Source organism: Callithrix jacchus, chromosome 14 (genome assembly GCF_049354715.1).
Source record: "Callithrix jacchus isolate 240 chromosome 14, calJac240_pri, whole genome shotgun sequence".
Taxonomy (NCBI): Eukaryota; Metazoa; Chordata; class Mammalia; order Primates; family Cebidae; genus Callithrix; species Callithrix jacchus.
Window position 1 is genome coordinate 24,625,949 of NC_133515.1, and position 19,519 is coordinate 24,645,467.

Below are 19,519 nucleotides of genomic sequence, written 5' to 3' on the forward strand. Positions count from 1 at the left end.
TCAGTGCCTCAAAGATGTAAAGTGGAATACAGATGTTAGTTACAGCACTCCAAGGGGTTGGCCATTATTAGAACAGGGCTGGGCTGATTTGTGTCAATATAACACTATCCAGAGGTGTGCTGTGCAAAGTCAGCTTCCCCAAGCATTATACTAACACACACTATTGGCCAGCTCCCTTTCTGCAGAGGTCTGTATCGCCACAGCTTCATATTCCTGTGGGCTGTCCCTCATGATTCTAGCCTCCTCCTGACCTGGAGCCAGGATGGTGCTAAGGTGGTAGGGCTTGTGTGTTGCAGAAAACTCGCTACGAGACCTATGTGCAGCTGCTGGTGGCCCGCCTGCACTGCCCCTCTGATGCCCTCGACCTGTGGGAGGAGCAGCTGGGGAGGGAAGCTGGAGGCACTCGGGAGCCCAAGTTCAGCCTGAAGAAGTCCCACTCGAGCCCGTCCCTGCACCAGGATGAGGCTCCCACCACGGCCAAGGTGAAGCGCAACATTTCAGAGCGCAGAACCTACCGGAAGATCATCCCCAAGCGGAACCGCAATCAGCTGTGAAGACAGCGCCACCTCAGAGACACTGGCTCCTGCTCCAGGGTAGACCTGAGATAAAACTCCCTGGAGGAGACTTATTTCAATAAGTCCACCATGACGGATGAGGCACCTCCTTTCCCTGCTGAAGGACAAACCTCGTTTCCCTGTGGCTCTTATTCCCATGCTCACTGAAGCTTCCCTAAGAGTGCTGTGTTCCCTCCAACCCCATGGCAGTCCCTCCACAGCCCCAGTCCCTGACCACTCCCAAGGGAAAAGGCAGGTTGAGGACTTGACTTTACTCCCAAAGTTCATCCCACATCACCTTCCAGGCCACAGAATCCAGAGTGGCCTCATTTCCTAGACCTGCTCGGTCCTCAGCACTAGTTTGAGAACCAGTGCATATATGGTGTGGCCCTGGCTTCTCGGGGAGAGCTTGGAGCAGCAGAGGCTTCTGGGCAGCCCAGCCAGGGGAGCCCCAGTCCTGATGATGGTCTTGCTCTGGGAATTAGGTGACCTTCCTGGGGAGGCCTCAGGAGAGTGAATCAGGGACTCTTGAGAGATTCCTAACTTGCCTCCTGTGACCCAGGGAGCAGGGTCAGTAAGGTCCTGCCCATTGAGGGGATGGCCTTCTGGGCAGGGACCTCGGCAGGCTTCAAGGGCGCCACGTGGCCATGAGGCCCCATGTCTTTGTCTCCTTGTGTCTCCTTTTTTCCTACAGTCTTCCTTTCCTTCGAGGCAGATGAAGGAATCTCACACACCCAACTGCTAATCAACAGAGCTAGCTGATGGCATGAATGATGGCTGGGAGGGGTGGGGCCTCCAGAGCTCTGCAGAGAACCCTGGAAACAAGGGGGCTTTGTTCCAACAGAACACGAAAGGAGGTTCTCTAGGTTCAGACCACTGGAGAGGGTAGAGAGGTAAAGGGTGGTGACAGTTTCCCTTGGGGTCTGCCTAGCAGGAGCCATAGCTTAGGAGAGCTGTGAGGGATGGGACAGAGGCTGGAGACCAGGTGAGGCCTAGGCCAGGAGCTAGAGATTCTTCTGTGCTCCTTCCTACACATGCCTTAAAGTTTCCTTCCTGTAGGGTGCCTGGACCCCTTCCCCATCTCTGGCAGCTCAGAGGGTCTCTGCTGCTCTCCCCTGGGAAATCCCCTTATCCTGCCCTCTGGCTGCCTCCCAGCCTGGCCTGTTCTCTGAGGAAGGTTCCGGAGATTCATGAACTTGGGCTCTGCCTGTAGGAAGGAGGCTGGGCCGGAGGGAGCAGCCACCATTGTCTCTGTTCAGCCAAGTGTGCAAGTAGGCTGCCCGCCAAGAGGGGGCCTCTGCTACCCGCTGCTGCCTGCCGGCTGACGCACTGGCTCCCCAGCCTTCCTGCTGGGCCACCCTCCTCCCTTCCCATGCTTGTAACCAGCTCTGGGGCCTGGACCTCCACAGTTAAGGCTGGCCCATGGAGGACGTGTCTGGGGCTGGGCCATGCACCCAATGGGTGCACAATAAATACAGGTCAATAGAGATGGAGGTGTGTCAGTGTGCGAGGAAGGGAGGTCAGGCAGCTGGGACCACCCACAGTGTGGCAAGCTTCATCCCTCTTTGCCCCAAGTGTGTCTGTGCATGTGTGTAGTGTCTGTGTCTGTGTGTTCATGCATATGCAGGAGTCACACAGTCATAGGCCATCAAAGCTGGAGGAGACCTCAGAATCATTCATTTGCCTACTTGCTCATTTATTCATTCATTCATTTCACAAATAATATGGAACACTTTCTACAGGCCAGTACTAGGGGATTTACACATACATTAAAAATGTCCCTGACTCCATGAGTTGACAATCATGTCCACTGGTTTCCAGCTCTCAGTTTAGAGATGCCCTTTATCTTGCTGGGGAAGTGTGCTGAAAAGACACATTCCCGCCCCACAGCCTGGGATGCTGATTCAGTCAGCCCAAGTCAGGGAGATAGATAAATATGTTAAAGAGAAATAATACGTTTAAAGCTCCTTGGGTAACTCTGATGTGTAGTAGCAGTTACTGCAGTAGAGTTCAACTGTCTCATTTGATTGAGGTGGAATCCCAGCATCAGGTGGACATGACTTTTGGCCCAAGACTGATGCTTACAAACTAAATGGCCTTGGTAGTTTATTTGACCTCACTGAGCATTCTTTCTTTTTCTGTTTTTTTTTTCTTCTGAGATGAAGTTTCACTCTTGTCATCCAGGCTGGAGGGCAATGGTGCTATCTCGGCTCACTGCAACTTCCACCTCCTGGGTTCTACCAAGTAGCTGGGATTATAGGCACGTGCCACCATGCTCGGCTAACTTTTGCATTTTTTTTCTTTTTTGAGACAGAGTCTTGCTCTGCCGTACAGGCTGGAGTGCAATGGTGGGATCTTGACTTACTGCAGACTCTGTCTCCTGGGTTCAAGCAATTCTTCTGCCTCAGATTCCTGAGTAGCTGGAACTACAGGCATGTGCTACCATTGCTGGGTAATTTTTGTATTTTTGTATTTTTAGTAGAGATGGGGTTTCACCATGTTGGTCAGGCTGGTCTTGGACTCTTGACCACGTGATCCGCCCACCTCAGCCTCCCAAAGTGCTGGGATTACAGGCGTGAGCCACCATGCCCGGCCTAAGTTTTGTATTTTTATTAGAGATGGGCTTTTGCCATGTTGGCCAGGCTGGTCTCAAATTCCTGACCTCAGGTGGTCTGCCCACTTTGGCTTCCCAAGGTGTTGGGATTACAGGTGTGAGCCACCATGCCCGGCCTATGCATCCTTATTTCTAAAACTATGATAAAAGGTGAAAGTTTGAATGCATGTGTGTGTGACACTTTGCTGCTCCTTTGCTCATGTGGAACCGGCACCTCTCTTTCACCTGAGCACAGGGAGTCTTCAGAGCCAGATGACAGTGGCTGCCTGGCCTATCATAGTCAATGCTGCGCAGGAACCTCTGCCTGGAGGGTCTGGTTTGTGGGCTGCAGTTATGATGTGTGACCACTTGGAGGCAGCCTTGCATCTTTCTAGCTTCTGGCTGCCCAGGTGTCCTGCTGTGGAGCTGAGCTGTGCTCCCTGAAAGCCAGGAAGTTATTATGTGTGCCACTGTGCCAACGCAGAACCAGGACCTTCAGCTTTGCAAAACCTACAGTGGCCCAGGCAAGGACTCCCACCATCTAGGGATGCCTCTCCCATGGAGAAGGTTGGGGCTCTGACATCTTCCTGGAGATGGAGAGAAAGAAAGACATCTCCGCAGTCTGTGGGGACAGTCTACAGCTCCCCACAGGGTTGCTTCAGGTAGTCCTGGAAGGTGAAAACTGAGAGGGCCCCAGTCTCCATCCTGGGTATGAAACAGATCAAACCACCATAGGCCTATGTCTCACCTTGTCCCCACCCCATGCTCCTCTCCCACCTGTGTAGTGGGTCAGTCCTTCTCTTTGCAGGAGAAGGGATAGACAGAAGTTCTCGGTGATGAGCTCAGGCTCTGGAAGGGCCGTGGACGTTTGGCTTTAGTTCTTTATTTTCCCATATAGGGAGCTCAGCTTCCCTGCTGAGCCTGGCTTTCTGCTGATGACATTTGTTCGTTGATTGCCAGGCACTAGGGAAGATGAAAAGATCACTAAGGCCTACCTTTTTCCTTAGGAGGCTCTGCCTCTTCTGGAGATGAAGACATATGGAATGTGTTGGAGTTGGAAGGAGTGGGACTGGAGGGTCAGGGTGAGGTGGGCTGAGGGAAACAGGGCCATCAATCAGGGTGGCCTGAGCCCAGATCATTCAGGGCCTCCAATGTAGCCAAGGAGAGTGGCTTTTTGTGAATGTGCAGTGCTGTTTTTTTTTTTTCTTTTTGATATAGAGCCTTTCTCTGTCACCCAGGCTGGAGTGCGATGGCTCGATCTCTGCTCACTGCAACCTCTGCCTCCTGGGTTCAAGCGATTTTGCTATCCCAGCCTCCCAAGTACCTGGGATTACAAGCATGTGCCACCATGCCCAGCTAATTTTGTATTTTTTAGTAGAGATGGGGTTTCACCATGTTGGTCAGGCTGGTCTTGAACTTCTGACCTCAAGTCACCCACCTGCTTTGGCCTCCCAAAGTGCTGGGATTATAGGCATGAGTCACCAAGCCAGGCCAGTACAGTGCAATTTTTAAAGAGAAGAGTTATAGGCTCAGGACTTGGGGGACAGCCTAGGGATTATGTTAGAAAAAGGTGAGCTTTTACCTGGCCAACACTTTGGGAGGCTGAGGCAGGCAGATCACTTGAGGTCAGGAGTTCGAGGCCAGCCTGGCCAACACGGAGAAAACCTGTCTCTACTAAAATACAAAAATTAGCGGGGTATGGTGGTGTATGCCTATAAGCCCAGATACTCTGGAGACTGAGGCAGGAGAATGGCTTGAACCTAGGAGGTGGAGGTTGCAGGAAGCTGAAGTCATGCCATTGCACTCCAACCTGGGCAACAGAGCAAGACTCTGTCTCAAAAAAACAAAACAAAACAAAAAAAAGAGAGAAGATGAAATATCTTGAATAAGTAAGGCCAATGGGTAGGATAAGAATATGGCCTGCAAATGCACATTATTTGTGTAATTTATATGTAATTCTGAAATTATTTCAAAATAAATATGAAAAGAAAGAAAAAGACAATATCCTTGAACCTTGTGAAAACCCGGCCATAGCAGGTCCTCTTTCCTCCCTGTTTCCACAGACAGGCTCACAGGTCCTCAGGCTTTCCTGAATGGCTTCTGTCCTCCCCACTGGCCCCTCTGCCAACACTGCTGACCTCCAGCTCTTCTGATGCCTCCCCACCAGCTACCGTGGCTTGCACCTTTACCTGTTCCCTTCATCATCCTTTCTCCAGTGAAGAGGTGCTCTCCACAGCCTGTGACCAACCGTTACCCCCAGCCAGCACGCTGGCCCCTTTCTCCTGCCTGCCGCAGACCTCTCTCCTTCATGGGTCCATTGGGGCTCTTTGGGCCTATTTTCTACCCACTTCATTAGCATGTCTTGCAAACACCATCATGAGCAAAAATCAAAGCTGGTGTTAGACACTCTTGCTTTCAGTAGCTGAGCCTGGCTTCCCTGCTTCCTGTGATAAACTCACGGGATATGTGGGCTTTGACAGCTGTTTCCAGCCCTCACCAGGTTCCCATTCATACCTGGCTCTAATTCACACCTTACAAATCGGCGTCCAATCAGCGTCTATCCCACCTCTGCCTGAAATGCCACCTCCTAGGGGCATTGATGGCTTCAGTCATCAACTCCAATGCCTTCTCAGCTTTCTTCCCCACTCACCTCTCAGCAACCTTTGGCCTTGGTAGCCACGTGATCATCTACTAGACCCTGCACCAAAGCTCAGCCTGATCTTGCCCTAGTGGCCAGGCCCTTGAGTGGGACTGCTGGGAATTGAGTCCAGCTGTAGCTTTTCTAGTCATCTGACCGTGGCCAGTTAGCCTCTTATGTTCTGTTTGTTTCTTTATAAAATGGGGATAATAACACTACTTATGTCGTAAGGTCCTCGTGAAGATTAAGTGAAATTATGCACGTAAACATCTCAGAACAATGCCCGACACAGAAGGAATGCCTGTGAGGTTAGCTATTAATTCATAGCCTCAGCAGACTTACCCCACGTCCACTCCCCTCCTCCTCTGGGCTCTGGTTTAGGCTCTGCCCTCAAGCATGCCATCCTGTATGGATGCTGGGTCTCTGTACTTGGCTATGCCTTGGCCCACAGGTAACATATCTTAGCTCATGAGCTTTAGCAGAAAAGGACTTTGAATGGCTCCAATAATTGAATCATCTGTGTCCTGGTATGGTGAGGTTTCATTTAGGGCTCCACTCTGATCAAAGGCCCCTTTTCTCTCCTGTTCTGGAGCTCCATCTTCCAGGCCTATGAGTAGGAGCAACCCTCATGCTTCCAAGATGGCCCCAGAAGCTCCCAAGATCCCTTTTCTTGGTGCACATCTAGCAGAAAGTGACTCTCTGTTTCCTGGAAACTTCAAACTCCAGTCCAGGAATACAGTCTCCTGGAGCAGCCTGCCTTGAGCCATATGCCCATATCTGAGACAGTCACTAGGGCCAGGGGTTTAAGGTGATCAAGAGCCTATGTCTGGAAAGGACGAGAGTGAAGCCAGTAGCATCCCGAGCATAGGGATTAGCTGCAGAGAGCTAGAAGGACAGGCTAGGAGGAATGGATGATGGGGAGAAAACCAACTAATATGCAGATGCCCTTTCCTCCAGGAGGCCTTCCATAAATCTTCCTCCTTCAGTTTCTATCACATCAAACTCTGTAACTCTCCTCTCCCATCCTCTTCATTTCTTTTTTGCCTCTCTGCTTCCAGAGCAACATAAACTCCCCATGGGAGTTGTTGATTTCCACTGCTCCCCGAGGGCCCGATATCTAGAGTCGAAAGAATGCACATCTCAAAACTGTCTCTTGGTTCTTTTTCTACTTTCTCACATATTCTTTTTCTGTCTTTCCTGCTACTCCCTCTTGCTCTTCTCACCCATAAACTCTGCAGCCTCAAAGATCTTACCTGGATGACTACTGGGCTTTCAAAACAGTTTCTGGAAGAAATCTCTAAATCTGAGCCTTCAACTCTCAACTCTGTTCTGAATTTCAGACCTGGAATTCTAACTGTCCACAATACATGACTCCTTAATATAGCTTCCTGGAAATTACAAATGACCATACGGTACAGGTGTTACTTATTTCCTGCAAGACCACACATGGTGTCATCTCTTGCAAACTCTCCTGACTCCCCCATTTCTGTGAGTGATTCTGCCACGGCTTGAGCTCATCCACTGTTTTGAATGACCACCCACCAGGGTACATACAGAGATTTGAGCTGGATGGTTGGACCTTTGTCTCACGATCAGGGTAGAACCCTTTGGTTTTCTGATTTCTTCGTCCTCCTCTGTGGTGTGACACAGAGGAAGAGGTACACAGAGAAGAGATGCTTTCCCTGTACAGGGTTGCTGGCTGTCTTACCTGCCTCTCCTGGCCTTCCCCCAACTCCATGTACACATTCACTGCCCCGACTCTGGACCCAGCTAGAAATCACAACTTTGGTTACTCATATTTCCTCCGAGCCTCTAGTCATGGCCATGGACTAATCTGTGAATGAAAACCCACCTGAAAAAAATCCCAGTGCTGAAGAAAGGATGGAAACATACAGTATTTCTTTGCTCAAGAGAGTGTGGGTTTCAGCACTCCCACTGAGCAGGGACTGTGGATGCCCACCTTGGCTCTCCTGCAGGAGACGGCCCAGGGAAGCGGAGTTTTTGAGGACATTATCCATGCTAATCTTTTTTCCGGGCTGAGGTGGGTAATTTTCCTTAGAGCCAAGTACTAGAAAAAGTGCTGCTTCTCCCAAGAGCTGGTACATTGCCCTCTTGTGAACGAGAGCCATATACGTGACCACTAAGGAACTGAAGGCCAATTCCAGATCAACTTTGCAGCCGCCTAGGGCCCGCTATACCACCCAGGACATACCTTCTGTGGTCTGATGCTTTATTTTTTATTGTATTTTACTAATTTATGGCATGCATATCATATGAGCTGTCTCAAATCCTCCCCGGAACAAGGCGAGGAATATATTAATATTTAAAATAAAATAAACAAAATGTCAGTGTGTGTGTGTCTTAGGCTGGAAATTCCTTAAGGGCAGGGACCATGTATGTTTATATAGCACCTGGCACAGTGTCAAATTGAGGCTTAACAAATGAATTTTGATGAAGAGCAGAAAGAAGCTGCAGAGACTTAGGCCTCATTCTCCCACTGATAGTTAGCCAGACCCTATTTGCCAAGGGTCCCCTTCCTCATCCCTGACAAATCCTTACCCCACTTCTGACCATACAGGCTCACCACCCACAATCTACCTGGTTCTCACTCAAGCTCAGGCTCCCTCATAAGCCTAGACACCCCCATACCTCCTCAGAGGTTCACCCCAAACACCCAACCCACCCTTTCACCCACTGTCCCCACCGCCCTGTAAGCCCGTCCCAGGGTGGGCAGCCGCACGTGATGCTAGGAAATGCCACTGGCATTCGAGGCATTTGAGGTGCTGTCCCCACACGTGCCTTGGCCCTGTGGGGGCCTCCAGCCAGGCGGGGACCTGGCAGAGGGAGGGAGAGGATAAGCTGCTTCAAAACTCCAGATGCAGCAGTTAAAAAGAGGACAGAGGCAATGATCCTTCAAATTGCCACATCTGTATAATCTGCCTTTTATTTTCTGCTTCATGAAGTTTTATTTCCTATTATTTATTCACCTCCCCACCCTCCCCTCCCCTGCCTTCGCTCCTCCTTAGCAGGCGACATGCTCAGATGGGCCCTGAGCCTTGGCCTGGGTCTGGGCCCACCCCCATTCCCTCCCTGAGGCTGGCTGTTGGGAGGAGGCACCTGCTCCCTGCTTCTCTGACTCCCTCTTTTCTACTTTCCCTCCCTTCCTTGGGACATTTGGGTACTGCATCCCCCCCATCATTGTGTTTCAGCCTCTTAAGTTGCCTCCCTCCATCTTCCAAGTAGAGCTCTGAGCAAATGTGCACAAATCATGGGGATCATAGAGGTAAGGCCTGTCCCTAAAGCTTGGATCACCATCACCTCCCCCAGCTGTCCTAGAACTCACAGCCAGGTGATGTCCCTGGCTTTCTCCTTTCCTCTGCTTGTCATTTCCCACTTTCTCCACCCTGGACCCTTTTCTCCCTTTTCTAGTCCTCTGATCTGTGGTTGGGGAGCTGGGCTGGCCCACCTTGGGTGCAGGGGGCTATCAAGATGGGAAGGAAAGAACCAGCCAGATGTGCAGGGAGGGGCAGCCTGTGGTCTGTCTTCAGGCCCTGGGCAGCCACTGTCCCCTTCCCCATCCAGGTGTAAGAACAAAGAAGTACTTCGGAGAGAGGCCCAGGCCTTGGTCCTAAGCATGCAGTCCTGTTAGCTAGGTTTGGGGCAAGACTGGAAGAGGGTGGTTGGAACGGGCGAGAGGATGTTTGGGAAAGGATGCTGATGATATTTTGTTTTTTACTTACCTAGCACCACCTTACTCTTTTCCAGACACAGAAGCACAGGAAGCCAGGGGAGCAGACATTTCCAGGAAGACAGGTAGGACTTTAGGCTTAAGGGTTAGAGTTTACAGTTGTTATTCCTCATAGCTGCTTCTTGGAGAAGACAGTGATGCCAGACAGAGGCCTGGGATGACCATGAGGGACTTTGCAAATAGTATCTGAAACTCAACAGTATTTGTATTTTATATGCAACTGTCTTCTGATCTCCACTTTCTCACTTTGCTGTATAGTCCTGTACAAGTTGTGTTTCTAAGCTTTTTTTTTTTTCCATAGGAGTTGGGAGTCCTTTTGGGCTCATCTTATTTTCTCCTGATGCCTACCAAAGGGAAACGTTCCTAGTAGGTGGTTCATGAAAGACTTCTGAATGAATGAATGAATCAACCAATGTGAGGGCTACAGCAGAATCCTCATGCCCCAGCGTATACTAACTGTGGCTAGTGGGCTCTCCTCTGGTTTCTGCCCCATCCTGGAATTTTTTGGAAGCCTGGCTTTAGCTCGGCAAGCTGAGTCAGGACCCAAGCTCCCATCAGGATGGGTGGGGCACTAGAAGCCGCCCCATCCCCACCCCAAACACAGGGTAGATTCCAAATACCGAAATACGGTGTTTGCCTGATGGAAAATTACCAGGGAAATTTGGGAGAAAGAGAGCTTCATACCTAAACCAGTCAGATGAGGCCCTCAATGCTTTTCACTGACCTGGGTCACTACTGCGTCACAGTATTAAGCTGGACATTTTCTCAATTTGACAGTTGAGGTAAGTGAGCAGTCTCCTGGGGTCACCAACAGGGAAGGGACAGAAATCCAGTCATAACCCTACATCCCAGGGGGCTCTTTCAGCAACACCTCTCAGCCAATCTTTTCCAGAGGGAAAACAAAAGCAATGACCAGGGTCCATGTTATCATAATATGATAACTAGCAAACCTTATTTTTTTTATTTTTATTTATTTATTTTTTTTGAGACAGGGTCATGCTCTGTTGCCCAGGCTGGAATGCAATGGCATGATCTCAGCTTACTGCAACCTCTGCCTCCTAAATTCAAGCCATTCTCCTGCCTCAGCCCCGCTAGTAGCTGGGATTACAGGTGTGTGCCACCACGCCCGGCTACTTTTTGTATTTTTAGTAGAGGAGGGGTTTCACCATGTTGGCCAGGCTGGCCTTGAACACTTGACCTTAGGTGATCTGCCCGCCTTGGCCTCCCACAGTGCTGGGATTATAGGCGTGAGCCACCATGCCCAGCCACTAACAAACTTTAATAACAACAACCAGTTCAGCCCCTAGAATAACAGACAGAGCAGACTCTTTCCCCCTTCCTCAGTTTCTAGTGAAGAAATGGCTACACTTTGCGTGGGTAAACACTTTCATTGTCCTCATGACCACAAGCGCTCCTTGCACCAGGCCTTGTCCCTCCCTTCTTTCTTCCTCCTTGTCTCTTTTTCTTCCTTGTTTTTCTTTGGTGGGAAAATGAGTTTCCATTCTGACCAAGATCATTTGTTTTAAGGACAATTTCTTTCTTGCTGCAGTTAAGTCTTCTGGGTGCTCTTGTCTCCCCAGGGGGGTGGATATATGTGAGGTTACCCATGTTACCCATAGCTGGGTGCCTCCCCACTGGGTCCCGTTAGGAGGTGAGGACAGGGGAATGATGTGACTTGGTGGGAGGATGCGAGGGCCTGGACTCCATCCCAATCTGTGCTCCTGGCAAGGCCTGTGGTTGGCAGTGAAGCTTGCTACCGGGGCCCCCGTCTCCACCATAAAAAGCAAACAAACATAAAACAAACAAAAAGACGGTATTTATAAATGAACTTGTCTCTCATTGGGGCGGCTCTGGGCTTTTGGGCAGTAGGTGGGTAAGCCTGGTTATGTGCAGGGCAGGAGCTCGGGCTCCTGAAACTGGTGGGAGAGTGGCTTGCCTGAGGGAGGTGCCCTGGCGGTGGAGAAGGCAGAAGAGAGTCTGATGGGAAGAAGACCATGAAGGAGGAGGGGAAGTGGGGGGGGTCTCGGAGGGGTGGAGGAGGGAGGCGCGGTGGGGGGGTGTTGGCTTCATGCTGTTACTAGTTTGATTTATCCCTAATGAGTTCTCAGCACATGGCTGCTCCCGGCTCACTCCAGGGGCCAGCCCGCCCGCCCCGACTGCGCAGCAACAGCCACAGCTCGCTCAGAAAAGAGCCAATTTCCACACTGCACAGTCCGCTTCACTCAGGGGGAAATCATATTTCCCCGGGAGAGCCGCAGGCAGCGCTTCCCTCCACAGCCTGGCCGGCTGCCACCGGGCACAGATGCCAAGGAGCTGGGTCCCCCACCTCCCCTTCTCTCCCCACCCAAAGCCCCTCTTGCTGCCTTCCAGGAGGCCTGAGCCCCTCCACCATGGGCCTTAGCCCCTGCTGCTTCTCAAGGGTAGGAGAAAGGGCGAGGTCAGGGGAAGAAGAGACCGGTCTGCCCTGCCTGCCTTCTCCAGCTTCTTCCAGGAAGGAGAACCAGGCACCCTCCTTCTATGTGAAGGCATAGAGATGTGGGGGTGGGGTTGGTGATGGTGGTGTGTGCCTATGGGAGTGGGGACTCTCAGGGACAGGTGTCTGCCACCCAGGAGGTAATGAACTCCAGCGTCGGTGTCCCAGTGGCCCCCAAAGAGTAGACAATAATGAGAAGAGTAAGAAGCCAAAGAGAGGGCCATGGGGAGAGGAGGAAGGGGAGAGAGTGAGTGGGGAGGGTGAAGGGGTGAGGGTGATAGGGAGAGGGAGCTGGAGAGAGGGAGGAGAGATGCTTCCTGGCATTTCCTGAGCACGGTCAGGGACTCGCAGCTCTCCTCAAACATTCCCTTGCTCTTTCCCTCATTCATAGACTTGGATACACAAATGTCTCTCAAACAGTAGGGAAAGGAATAATTGCTATAGACTCAGCAGAAAAGGAAAAAGACTAGAAAACTAAAAGAAATGAACAAAGGAAGGAGATAGAGTGAGAGAGAGGGAGTTTCCTCCATGAAAACCACAGTCACAGTGACTGGGGTCACTTGGTGTTGAAGGTAGCACAGCAGCCTGGGCAGAGGAGCCACCAGCTCCTTTATGGAACATGGAAATGCTTTATGACCCTAAAGGTTAGAGAGGGTCTGCTAAAGGGAACCCTGAAGGGAGATTTAAGGCCAAGGATGGAGGGAGGTCTGAGATCAGCCTGGCAGAGCTCTGCCTGGCCCCAGTGTTTCTTCTGTTGTGCTCTGGGCCTTGTGTCCAGTCATGCTTTGTAGGGATGGGCAGCAGAAGTCACTGTGCCCTAACTAGCCAAATGACTTCTGCCCCTCCCTGCAAAGCAAAGGGTGTCTGAGGTCTCTCAGAAGCCTGGTGATGCCCAGATATCTGAAGCCTGACAATAGGATGCATATCAGGCCTCGGATTAGGGTTCAGGCTGTGGTCTCTGCTCCTCTGCTGACTGACTGAATGATCTTGAAAAAGTCATCTTTTGGTCTCTGATTCCCCAAGCACAAAACAAAAGGGGACCAATGTTCAGAATCAGAGATGTAAATGGATATGAATAGGCTTCTTATGGAGAAGGAAACTAAGCCTGAGTGGAGAGTTATTATCACATCTGAGGCTGAGGCAGGGCAGTGCTGTTAAGCTATGGGGGCAGGAGCTGCCTGGGAGGGAGTTCAGTCCTGCCTCCCCACCTCTCTCTCCCCTGATTGACCAGGCTGATGCTGACGCCCAGGCCCAGTAATGATGGCATTGAAGTCTGCAGTCCCCTTCCTCTGGTGCCCACTCCCAAAGGACAAGAAAGTGTGAATTATCTTAAAGATGCCTCATGTTGATATGGATGGGAAAGGTGTGTGTATTTTGGGTCATGGAAGTGGGAGGAAGGTGAGGACAGGCAGGGGCGGGGAGATCTTAGCAAGGGCCTCAGACTCTCTGTCTTTGTTTCTATTTGGAGGCTGCTCCTTCCATTTCCAGTTGATTTCACTACCTCCTCTTGCCTGTAGTTGTCCTCAGGGTTGAGTGTGTTTGGCACAAGATATATGCTTCTTAGTCACAACTCATGGCAAGAATATTGGAGAAGTGAGAGAAGGTGCAACAAGGGGAGAGGTTGGAACTGGCCTGGGGGCTGTCTTGTAGGTGAGGACTCCCAGTTCCATTGACTCTACCCCTGGAACTTTGCGGTAGAGGGTACAGGGTCATAGCACTTCTGCTCATCTGGTGGGACCCGGGCAGGGTTCCAGCTGTCCCCTCTCCTAGCAAGAAACCCACTGCCCTACCCAGGTTGGTTGATCCACATGAATTTCCTGCAAGCTCCTAGCCCCCTGGGCTGGCCTGGCCTGTGCTAGAACCTGAGGAGGAGGAGGAGGAGTGAAGTACCAGGGAGATGTTCAGGGCAAACTGCCTGGGAAGCTCAGGTGGTCTCCCTACATGAGCAGTAAAGGGAATATTCCAGGGGGAAGGGTGCCTCAGGAATGTTTTGGGTCCATGCTCCATCCTCAGTTCTCCTACCAATACACATAGTACCCCCAGAAGGCCCCTGACTTCCTTACACCATGAAGTAAACCCCCTTCAACCTGCGACCACCCTCAGATGCTGGCCTCACTCCTCCAGGTGAAAGTGGCTCCTCAGCCAACCCACAAAGACCCCTACACATCCTCCCTGTCCTTGTCACACCCTTCTTCATTGTGTCACCCCATGTGCCAGCCTGATTTCTCCCAACACCACCCCAAATGCTGGGGCACTTTGAATTGTCTTTCTTTCACCCAATACATAAATGACCCTATTTTCTAAGCCCCAAAAGGGGAACCATGGTTTGACCATGGGCAGAATATTGGATAGTTACTAGCCAAGGCCTACTGCATGGGGTCACATCCCACGGTCACCCAACACCCACTCCGAGCAGAGCGTCCTGGCAAGTCCAGCTCACCTCAGGGAAAGAAAGGTGAGTTTTAAACCATAGTCACCTTAGCCAAAGCACAACCCAAGCTCCTTTGCTGGTTGTGAATTGGAAAGTGTCTTCTGGGGGTACAGAGTGTCACCAGAGGGGTTGTGGCTGCAAATGCAGGGGATGGCTATACAGGCTCACTGGGATGCTGCACATCTCAAAGTGATTCTTTGGGTAGGAAGCACTCAGGATCCCAGAGGTTTGAGGTCAGGAAGACTCTCAGATATAAATTCGGAGTCTCACTGCCGAGGGAAGTCCTGCCACTGAAAAAACAGCTGCATCTCGGATCCCCTCCAAAGACATGGATTTACTTCCTGGTCCCCCCTGCCATGCCATCCAGGACAGCATCCCTAACCTCTCTCTGGGAGGCCTAAGGAGGTAAGATCTCTGCCTCCCAGCCTCTGTTCTCACAGCCCTGGAGTCCCTGGGCCCCTTCCACCTGACTCAACCCCAGAGTTGTCTGTCCAGCTCTGGAGAGGGTCCATGTGGGCACCAGATAGCTCCCTGGAGTGCAGAGCCCAAGCTGTCACATTGCATTTCCCAAGTTTCCTGGAGGGGGCTGTCCTAAAGTCCTGTCTCTACAGCCTCCCTTACCATGTCCGGGCCCCACCACACTACCTCTCCATTCAGTCAGGTCAAATCTTTAGCAAATCAAAAGAAATGAAATCCCCAGTGGCAACTCCAGAACTTCCCTTGGGTCTAGAACCCTTTGGCATCCCTGATGACTCTGGGGTTTTGGGTAAAAGTCCTGGACTTACAGTAAGAGGACTCGGTTGAATCTACTACTTCCCATCTTGGGCAAATCATTTCACTTTTTTCAAAGTGTCAATTTCCTCAATATGTAAAATGAGGCTGTATGTAAAACAGGGCTAATTTCAACTTAACTCATATGAAGCCCTCTATACTGTGCCTGGCACACAGGAGAGCCCCGTCTTCTCTCTCCCTTCAGGCTCTAGTCATAGCTATTCCCGGATCCTTCACCAATCCACCCTGCTGATTCTCTGGTTTCTTGTTAATAACAACAGCAACTTTTTTTGTGGGGAGTCTGTGATTGGCTTGACACTGTGACCTCTTTGCATTTACTGAGTGTTGAAGAACTTGGGATGAGTGAGGTACCCCGCGTTCTACGTCAGTTACAGGCAGAGGGAGAAGGCCAAGCCAGAGCTCTGGGGCATTAGATGGTCCCTTCCAACCCACAGCCCCAAAGTGACTTTGTTGGCTACTCAGCTCTGATGTTCTTGGGAGAAAGCCCGGCCCTGAGGTGTCTCCTTTCCCAGCCAACCCCAAAGCCTGAGACGAAGAGCAATGGTTTATTGAGTGATGTGACAATGGCAGGTTGTCTTTAAAAATGAAAGAAGCATCAAGGAGTGAAGCCCCATGTGGCAGAGAGACATTTCAGAGGCCAAAGTCTGAGGGTGGAAAGAAGGAAGCTTGTCCCAAACAAAGTTTCATTTACAGTATATACAGTCAGGCCTTGGGGGCAGGAGCTGCTGGAGAGCAGAAAGGGACCCTCTATTGCTGGCTTCAGGGGGTGCCTCGGGTCTCTTCAGTAGCTGGTGGGCGTGAGCTGCAGGAAGCCCTCTTGGCTTGGCAGGAGCTGTTGGGATGGGGAGCGGGTTCCCTGCGATTCTGTCTTGCTCTGCCCTGGGTGCAGCTGCACACCACACCTCACTTCCCAGGGGCCCAGGCCCTGTGGAATGTCTGTTTTAAGCTGCCTGGGACTGGTGTGGCTGATGGCAGCTGCCAAGGGAATGCCCCACTGCTGGAGGACCTGGGGTGGGGCTGTACATTCACAGCAGCAGGCAAAAGAGGTCAGCTGACAGCCTGGTGGAATTTCCGAGGGACTCACCCCAGCCCTCAGCCCATGCCCAAGAGGGAGGTGTAGAAAGAGCCAAGCAAGTGTAGTGGATAAGAAGGATAGCCAGAGCCTCAGTGTGGAGCAGGCGGGAGGCTGAGGGAGGTGACTCCCCGGGTGGCTGGTTAGGGGAGACTCAGCTCCAGGCTGTGACTTGTGGGCTGGAGGGAAGTGCTTACAGTCCATAATTGCTAGAGTTGTGTTAATAATGGAGCCACAGAGGTGCCCTGTGCACTCCTTGGGCCCAGGCAGGAGCCATCCCCCCAAGTTCCTCAGCTATTCCTTCTTCTCTCCTTTGGTGGGTACCGGCTGGGGGCTACATTTCTTCTTCAATGTTGTCTTTTTCAGCATGTCACGGCTCTCTTTCCCTGGGACTCCTGCCCCTCATTAAGGAGTCTTGGAGGACAGTTTGGCCTTCTCCAAGGTCATCCTGTCTTTCATGGTTCATTAAATTAACCACATAGGGAGTGTGCCGCAATGCTGGATTTGTGGTTATTTTTCATGTAATAAATAAAGATTCCTTTGTGTGACTCTCTGGGGCCTGTCCCAGGCCAAGTCCTCCTGTTGCTCAGTCGCTCCCACTGTCCCCATGGCAACTACAGATGGTCAAAGGCCGTGGCAGTGGTGGGTGGCGCGCTCGGCCTCGATGTGGAACTGTAATAATATGGGGAACCTGGACACATTAAAAAAAAATAACAACAACACTGCTGGTCAGAAAGGAAAATTGCACCATAGCCTTCCCTGCATCTGCTGACCTTTAAGACAACACAAGTTAATCATTCATTTCTCTGGCCTATCTGATCATCAAAGATTAACTCCTCTCCAGCCCTATTTCCTCCTTCTCCTGCCTCACCTTTGAGTTTCTAGCCAGAATGAGAACAGTGGCTTCTTGCCCCTTCCCCCTATGGCTGCTTTGACCTTCAACACCCTCGTTGCAGGGAGAGAGCAATAGAAAACAATTGCATGTGGAACCCTAAAGAATCAAGTGCACTGAGGGGTCATCAGTGCACTGAGGGGTCATCCTCCCTTGCCTTGCCCAAACAGTGCCAGGACAGAGAGTCTTCTCCCTTAAGATTCAGGAGGATTAGACTGCAGAGGGGTCAAAGGGGATCTGGGCTTGAGGGCCCTTAAGGTGAGGGCTGCACACCTGTAGGATGGGCCACCTGGGGAGACTCAGTGGGAAGGTGCCTGAACCCTGGCGTGTCTGAATGCTCTGGTCTTTTGTGGCTAAATTGAATGGAAAGGTGGGTTGGAGGTGAACTCATCTGGCAAACAGGGCCCAGGTCTGCCATCTTCCAAGTTATTTTTGGAATACAAGAAGGTAATTGGAAGAGAGGGGGCCTTGGTGTATGGATGGTTCCTAGCCTGCAATGGTGCCTGTGGGGTCAGCCATCCTTGGGTCACCAATTCTGCCTGGCTCAGATTTGCTCTGACACCCACAAGGTCACCATTCAGGGAGGCTCTAGTGAGATCACTCAAGTTTTCCGTTGGTGGAACTTTGCTTTGCTGAAAAGCTTCTCTTCCCAGTCCAGGACCCCAGGACAAGAGAGGGGTAAAGAGAAGCCTGTGAGCTCATTGAAGTTCACTCTCTGGACCTCAACCCTGAATGCTGTCTGCATCTCAAGCTAAATATGGGGAATGTGGTGGAACAAAGGATTTTTGTGTAAGAGTTTGGTGCTGACTGATGAGTATTTGTGAGCCAGTTAGATGGCTGATAGGGGCGACAGTCCCAGGAAGGAGGGCAGTTGCATTCTGGCAGGGTGGCCTGTGCCAGTGTCTGCACTGTGGGGCTAGAAGCCACTCGAGAGGGAGGAGGTCCTCTCTTAGGCTTTTCTCTGCCCTCCCCTTCAAGGCCTGAGCCCTGAATCTTATACAAAACAAAGATTTAAAAGACAGGAGGGAAAAGGAGGAGGGAAACCAGTGCCTGGGAGTCTATGGACTTCTGGCCCTTTTCCCCCAAACAATGAGGTACACTGCCCCCCTGCTGCCTTCTTCCATTACAAACAACACCATCTCCCAGACCCTCTGTAGAATCTGAGGTCTCCCAGCTTTTGGGTAACTTTTGACCCACCCTTGCCACCCACCACACCATCCATCCTGCCCAGCAGAGGGCCTGGGTGGCCCCAGGGACTTACTCAGCAAGCTGGAGTTGGGGAAGCGCCAGGCCTCACTGTAGGAGGAGTAGGGGGTGTGGCCATAGGCATTGCCAGAGTATTCACTTCCTGTTGGAGGCACACAGGGGAGAGGCCTGTGAGGTGAAGTGCACCAATGCGGGGCATGGGGAGGTCTGCAGGGCTGGCAGTGGGCAAGCTCAGGAATGGTGGGGATAGAGCTGGAGCCAGGAGCAGGGACAGTGGAGCTCAGAAGGTCCCTCTGTCATCCCTTTGGGAACCCATCAGCCTGGGTAACTTGGGGCAGTGTCATTTTCCGTAGGTACTAGAGGCACTGCCTTGACACACTACAGCCCTCCCAGGAGGCCCAGAAGGTAGATGTTATAAGTATCCCCATTTTACAGATAGAGAAACTGAGGCTCTGAGATCTGTAGAAGCTCCCAGAGCTGAAGGGTTTGGTGGAGCTCCAAAACTGGGCTGTGACTCTAGGTCCCAGGGACTAACTGCTCCTTCTACTGCTGCCTGGACTTTCTGCAGAAGGGCTCTTCTGGGAGGGCCCCACAGCAGGGATATGGGGCTGGGGACCAAAGAGGAAATCTGTCTGTATGAACCTTTTAGCCTCCCTAGGTAAGAGTGTGTTGAGTATGTGTGTGTGCATTGGGGGTGAGGGGAGGTGCGAGGGTTAAGGATGGGAGAGGAGGGAGAGCCATGGAGGGCACCCACCTCCCAGGAAGCTGTGTCCTGAGACTTGGAGTAGTTTGTTGCTCCATCCCAAGTCTGCCACTTTAAGCAAACTCAGCACATAAATTTACACAAAGCAAATCAGATCATCTCCTCCTGTCAATGGATTCTTGACTTTTCCAAAGGAATTATTTATGGAAGAAATTACTTAAGAATTCCCTTACATAACAAAAAAAAAGTGAAGCTGACCACCACAGCTGCTACTGGTGCTTGGTATAGAGCTTAAAGTTTGTAAGGCACTTTCCCACACACTATGATCTTTTATTCTCACGACTACCCTAACGAGATACGTGTGAATACTACCAATTTATAGAAAAGGAAACTGCAGTACAGCATGATTAAGTAGTT

At 51.2% G+C, this 19,519-nt stretch overlaps 2 protein-coding genes across 10 annotated transcripts in view; one reads left to right on the forward strand and one right to left on the reverse strand.

The window, feature by feature from the left end:
• The window catches only part of PSD4 (pleckstrin and Sec7 domain containing 4), a 45,341-nt gene extending 43,298 nt beyond the window's left edge, over window positions 1–2,043 (forward strand). For all 7 annotated transcript variants that reach the window (XR_013526065.1, XM_017964171.4, XM_078348418.1 and 4 more), the window contains one exon: window positions 297–2,043. Coding sequence is in view for 6 of the 7 variants with exons in the window: in XM_017964171.4 (XP_017819660.3) it covers window positions 297–554 (258 nt within the window). In the remaining variant the exon portion in view is untranslated. The remainder of the gene's footprint in view (window positions 1–296) is intronic.
• Window positions 2,044–15,753: 13,710 nt separating this feature from the next.
• PAX8 (paired box 8) overlaps window positions 15,754–19,519 on the reverse strand; it is a 59,947-nt gene continuing 56,181 nt past the window's right edge. For 2 of the 3 annotated variants that reach the window (XM_054244744.2, XM_035272007.3), the window contains 2 exons: window positions 18,455–18,541; window positions 15,757–16,992 (listed from right to left, as the gene is read on the reverse strand). In XM_054244744.2, coding sequence (XP_054100719.1) covers window positions 16,916–16,992; window positions 18,455–18,541 — 164 coding nt within the window. In that variant the 3' untranslated portion in view covers window positions 15,757–16,915. Of the gene's footprint in view, window positions 16,993–18,454; window positions 18,542–19,519 lie in introns of all 3 variants that reach the window. The other variant, XM_035272008.3, reaches the window with a different exon arrangement.